At 37.5% G+C, this 6,361-nt stretch overlaps 1 protein-coding gene across 1 annotated transcript; it reads left to right on the top strand.

Annotated features, from left to right (window-relative positions):
* The first annotated feature begins 2,648 nt into the window (after positions 1 to 2,648).
* On the top strand, positions 2,649 to 5,060 carry CXCL10 (C-X-C motif chemokine ligand 10). The gene is made up of 4 exons (XM_007998941.3): positions 2,649 to 2,783; positions 3,337 to 3,463; positions 3,698 to 3,787; positions 4,221 to 5,060. Exons 1-4 carry the CDS (start codon positions 2,723 to 2,725, stop codon positions 4,237 to 4,239), a joined length of 297 nt encoding a protein of 98 aa, XP_007997132.2. The 5' UTR covers positions 2,649 to 2,722; the 3' UTR covers positions 4,240 to 5,060.
* Positions 5,061 to 6,361: the final 1,301 nt, after the last annotated feature.

Raw genomic sequence — 6,361 nt, 5'->3', positions numbered from 1 at the left:
TCTAAATGTCCAGAAGGAACACTCTATGTGACAAACAGGAGGAAAAGCATTCCAGATGGAGAAAACTGCCAGTGTATGGGCCACTGACCGGATTGTAGTGGTTGAGAAGGAATGATATGAGGTTGGACAAACAGGTAGCACCCAGATCATAGAGGACTTAGTAAAGCAGCTTAATTAGAAATTTGGATTTTATTCTAAGTGGAAGTTGTTTGAGGTCTTAAGCAGCAGAGTGACATGATCACTTAGGTTTTTAAAATAAAAAAAGTAAGCGATCATGTTCCACTGCTACATATGTACCCCACAAAATGAAAGCATATGCCCAGAAAAAAAATTACACAAAAATCTTCGTGGCAGATTTATATATAATAACTAAAATCTGAACACAGTCAAGGTGTCCATCAACAAGAAACAAACTGATATGTTTGTGCAATGGATTACTATTCATCAATAAAGAGAAACAAATTACTAATTCATGAAACTACATTGATGAATCTAAGAAACATACTGAGCAAAAGATGTCTTGCACAAAAGAGTATATACTTAAGTGGTTCTATTTATATGAAGTTCTAGAACAGGTAAAAATAATCTATGGTGAAAAAAATAGAAGAGTGGCTGGGTCAGGATAGAAATTATAAGGATAAAATGAGTCAACATGGTCAATATTCATAAAGCAGTTCAAACAATGTCTGGCACACAGTTAATGTAATACAATGTTTAGTAAAAATCAAATATTTTATCCCTAATAACAGATTTTTAGTCCATTTATCAAGTATCTCCTTTTTACATTGTCTTCTATATAGAGACATCTTAGCTGACAACTCAGATACTAACTAAAATAAAACCATCACCATCTCTTGTTTTGACTGGTTAATCTTCAACTTTTCCGGGCCTCTTCCATTAATGATGTCAGACATTTCTCTGAAATTTGTTGGCATTCTATTCACAGGCAAATGTTTGTTCTGCATAAATAGACATGGAAGAATCCTTCATCAGAAGGAACGCCTCTTTGCTAGGTGAAAGTCTTTCGGGTTCTGTCAGTCTCTACCTCACCTCCCTCTCTTTTGTCTTTCCAGTTTCCCACAGCTAATTCTGCTGACTTATTCGCTTGAAAGCTTAGCTCTATTCCAGTCCCTAGAACAGATTAACATGGGATTCAGCTCTCTAGCAAACTCCATTTTCCCCAAGCAACTCACTCTCTGTTCCAATGATGAAGTTCCTGCATTTGAGGATCCAAGTCTTGTGTGTGCCCAGTTTGCAGATATAGGCTTTATTCTTGGCCCCTGATACCAGGTTCTGAGACAGTATCTGCCAGGTACAGTAGCCTCATCCTAGGATGGAAGCTTTTCCATTCCCTGACCAATCCCTGCATTGTTGCAGCCCAGCTGACTATGAAAAGAACTCCCATATATTTTCCTAGGTTCTAAATATCACTTGCCTCAGATCTCTCATTGCAGGGTGGTGCCTGCTTTTGAAACAGTAATTCATCTTGGATTCCCTGTTATTAATCATTCGCAAAGAACACAACCAAGGACCACTATATCCATGGATTCTGTTAAATTTCCACTTTCAGGTTCAACATGTGTTCCATTTTATGAGTATCACGTGTTTCTACTGCTAGCTACTATAAATAATCAGCCAAGTACTATTGAATGCTAAGAAATTAAGTTTTGCCACAATTCATCATCCAGTTAAAATTGTGCCAATTTCAGTTATCATTGTTACTAGCTCAATGGCTGACACTTTTTTTCTTTTCCTTTGCATTTAACAGTCTCTTGCAGCTGAACCCCATCTTAAATCAACCTGTTTCCCTCCTGTCTCAAGCTGCTTTCCCAAAGTCTGTCTCTATGCATACCTCCCCTTTTAAATTCATTTCCTCAAAAAGCACCCTTTGTTTTTTACAATAACCCTAAGATAGCTATGAATCCTTTTCTCCCACCATCCTAGATACCATCTTATGATGTTTTCATTCAGGGACTGTTGTAGGACATGAAACTTGTTTTAACACACCAGAAATTAGATACCCAAATGAGCAGTGCTTTCCCTCAAAATAGTTATGTTGGAGGCTGTTTACTTAATCTAATGGTGTTATGAATGAACAAAGCATTTATTGAATTATTTAAAACTTGCCAGTTCCATATCTTTGACCTTGTCTGAGCAAGCCAATCCTATTACTTTATAGTATTTGATCAAGGAGCACTGTCCAGGTAAATCACTGTTCTAATAATCAGGCACAACTTGCTGTTACCAAAAAATTAGGTTTACCTATAAAGGATGAAAATTTTCTATTACTGGGGATATTTTTAAAAATAGCCTCTGAAATTAACTATAAAAGTTTAAGTGTTGAGAAAAAGCATAGTTAGAATGGATTGCAACCTTTGTTTTTTTCTATATGCAATGAAGTTCTTTTTTTCAAGAAACAGTTCATGTTTTGGAAAGTGAAACCTAATTCACTATTACCAAAAAACAGAGGGGCAGAGGGAAATTCCATAACTTGTAGGCTACAATAAATAAACATAATACCTTCGATTTTGCAACATGGGACTTCCCCAGGAACAGCCAGCAGGTTTTGCTAAGTCAACTGTAATGTTATCCAATCAGAATTAGGGAGGGAAAATGCCTTTGCAGATAAATACGGCACACTCGCCTCACGTTTTCTGAGACATTCCTCAACTGCTTAGACATATTCTGAGCCCGCAGCAGAGGAATCTCCAGTCTCAGCACCATGAATCAAACTACCATTCTGATTTGCTGCCTTGTCTTTCTGACTCTAAGTGGCATTCAAGGTAAGGAACATCAAAGGATACTTAATTTGTAAAATGAGAAATAGGAATAGGTATAAATTCTAAAAATACAGAAATAATGTATTTGTAAAAGTTTCACTGCATGTTTATAAATAAGAGGGAAATAAATAGAGATTCCTTCAGATCATAAAACTTATATGAATTGAAGTGAGAAAAACAAATAGAATAAGAGAAAGAGAAGGAAAAAGGGAAGGAGGACAGAAAAGATGGGGAAGAGGGAGGATAGAGAGAGAAAATGAGGGAATGCGGAGAGAGATGAGATAGATACTTCCTTACCTAACTAAGCTCAATGAACCACATGAACGGTGTTTAAGGGTTTGACTTTATAATCAATAAGCTGCAATTCTCTTCTTCCAGATAAACAACTATTTAATCATTTACAATTGTGTTATGATGCGATTCATTCCTCCTCAGATTAAGTGACTGTTTGCTAATATGGGGATATAGGTTCTGCTAAATACCACCAGTCTACATTAGATGTCTAACATGAATACTGTGCTAACTTTCTCTGCTGTTCCTTTCTCTTTTCCTACAGGAATACCTCTCTCAAGAACTGTACGCTGTACCTGCATCAGCATTAGTAATCAACCTGTTAATCCAAGGTCTTTAGAAAAACTTGAAATTATTCCTCCAAGTCAATTTTGTCCACATGTTGAGATCATGTGAGTGAAATCTCATCTGATTATCACTTCCCTGGTTGTAATTATATACTGTATTAAATATGTAATGATAATAACAAAAGATCAGTAAGGGTTTATGATGATTCTAAAACTAATATACAGCAAACAAAAACATGCAGAGTGAAACTTAAATGTCGGACTTCAGAACTGTGTATGCCATCTTTTTTATTGACCCAACATTGTTTTAAATATTTTCATCCCTATTTATTTCTGCAGTGCTACAATGAAAAAGAAGGGTGAGAAGAGGTGTCTGAATCCAGAATCTAAGGCCATCAAGAATTTACTGAAAGCAGTTAGCAAGGAAAGGTAGGTTTGCTTTTGCTTGCAGAATTGCTCTTAGGAAATGGCAATCTTGGGAGTCAGAAATACTTGCATTGTGGTTTGCTTTGCAATCACTTGTTTAAAAGTATGTTACCACCATGCCCTCTCCTACCTCCATTTATTTAAATGCTGAGGCACCATCTTATGTGGTATTAGAAGTTACCCTGATTACCTGTCAACCTTAAAGTACAGCTATAACTATCTAAGCAAAACTGACATATTTTCCCCAAGTCTTTCATGGCTTTAAAAAAAAGCAACCCCTGTAATCCATAATGAATGCATAGCAGCAGGAAAGCTCATCACATCCTTTACCTGAGGATCTTTGGGTTATCTATGAGCTAAATATGTTCCAAGCAAAACCCAGTCTGAAGTCAGAGTCTGAATATCACACTTTTATGTCCCCTTTCTCTTCTTACAGGTCTAAAAGATCTCCCTAAAACCAGACGGAAACAAAGTGCTGCCAAGGATGGACCACACAGAGGCTGCCTCTCCCATCACTTCCCTACATGGAGTATATGTCAAGCCCTAATTGTTCTTAGTTTGCAGTTCCACTAAAAGGTGACCTATCATGGTCACCAACTCAGCTGCTCCTACTCCTGTAGGAAGGTCAATGTTCATCATCCTAAGCTACTCAGTAATAACTCTACCCTGGTACTATAATGTAAGCTGTACTGAGGTGCTATCTTCTTAGTGGATGTGCCAAGTCCTAACCCTGCTTCCAGTATTTCCCTCACCTTTCCCATCTTCCAAGGGTACTAAGGAATCTTTCTGCTTTGGGGTTTATCAGAATTCTCAGAATCTCAAATAACTAAAAGGCAATCAAAATGATAATACAATCTGCTTTTTAAAGAATGCCCTTTACTTCATGGACTTCCACTGCCATCCTCCCAAGGGGCCCATATTCTTTCAGTGGCTACCTACATACAATTCCAAATACATACAGGAGGGTAGAAATAGCTGAAAATGTATGTGTAAATATTCTTATTTAATGAAAGACTGTACAAAGTAGAAGTCTTAGATGTATATATTTCCTATATTGTTTTCAGTGTACATGGAATAACTTATGTAATTATGTACTATGTATCAACGAGTAACAGGAAAATTTTAAAAATACAGATAGATATATGCTCTGCATATTATGTAAGATAAATGTGCTGAATGGTTTTCAAAATAAAAATGAGGTACTCTCCTGGAAATATTGAGAAAGACTATCTAAATGTTAAAAGACCAAAAGGTTAATAAAGTAATTATTAACTAAGATGAAGTGTCTTGTGTGTCACTTGGTTGGGATATTTATTTCATAAGAAATTTAGATTGGAGAATCCATGGCCTGGAGAAGGCGGGATGGGCAGAAGACAAATGAGTTAGAGAATTACCACTCACTCTCCTTCCAACTGTAATCTCCTGAAAGGCTCATCATATAAGATCCCACAGAACTAATGTAGCATAACAGAGCTTGGCCTAATCTCCAAACCCCTATAGTCAGATTTCTTTTTTTTTTTTTCAATCTCTTATTTTTTTAGACACAGGGTCTTCCTCTGAGTGCAGTGGTGCAATCGTAGCTCAGTGCAGCCTCAAACTCCTGGGCTCAAGTAATCCTCTGACCTCAGCCTCCAGAGAAGCTGGAATTACAAGTGCAAGCCACCACATCCAGCCCAATAGCCAAATTTCTCTAAGACGTCTCCACTTGAATATCCCATAGGAACTTTAAACTCCGAATTAATTCTCCTCTCCTGGAGATGTTTCTCCCCCTCTATTCTATGTCCTAGTTTAACTGTACCATCATCCAATCAGTTTCCCAAACTAGAAACCTAGGAGCAATTCTATACTACTTCTTCTTCCCCTCCCACATCCAATTACTTACTAAGAAGATCTTCACAATACATTTAGTTGGCAAATTATTAGCATCTAGAATATGCAAAGAATCTCCATAGATCAAAAAGGAAAAGACAAGGCTGGGTGCCGTGGCTCATGCCTGTAATCTCAGCACTTTGGGAGGCCAAGGCAGGAGGATTGCTTGAGCTCAGGAGTTTCAGACCAGCCTGGCAACACAGTGAGACCCGGTCTCTACCAAATTTTTCTTTTAACTCAGGAGACTGAGGCAGGAGGATCACCTGAGCCCAAGGGTCTGGGGTTACAGTGAGCTATGACTGCACCACTGCACTCCAGCTTGGGCAACCGAGTGAGACCTCATCTCTAAAAGAAAAAAAAAAAAAAAGAAAAGAAACAGAAGTGAGTAAGAATTTAGAATTTCACAGAAGCATAAGACCCTAACATGCAAAGATGTTCAACCTCATTTGTAATCAAGGAAATGTACATTCAAATCATTATGAAATAACATTTCACACCACTAAATTGGCAAACCTTTTAAAGTTAGATAATAGCAACCATTACCAAGGATGCAAGGCAATGAGGAATGCGCTTCCACTGCTGATGAAAGAAAAAATAGCTATGACTACTCTGCAAAACAGTTTGGCATTATCTCATAAAGCTAAACACTGGCATACCCCATGTTCCAGCAATTCTACTCCTCTGTATATACCACAGATACTCTTGCAG

This window comes from Chlorocebus sabaeus, chromosome 7 (genome assembly GCF_047675955.1).
Source record: "Chlorocebus sabaeus isolate Y175 chromosome 7, mChlSab1.0.hap1, whole genome shotgun sequence".
NCBI lineage: Eukaryota > Metazoa > Chordata > Mammalia > Primates > Cercopithecidae > Chlorocebus > Chlorocebus sabaeus.
The sequence above is the reverse complement of the archived record's forward strand: the minus strand, read 5'-3'. Positions and strand labels throughout refer to the sequence as shown.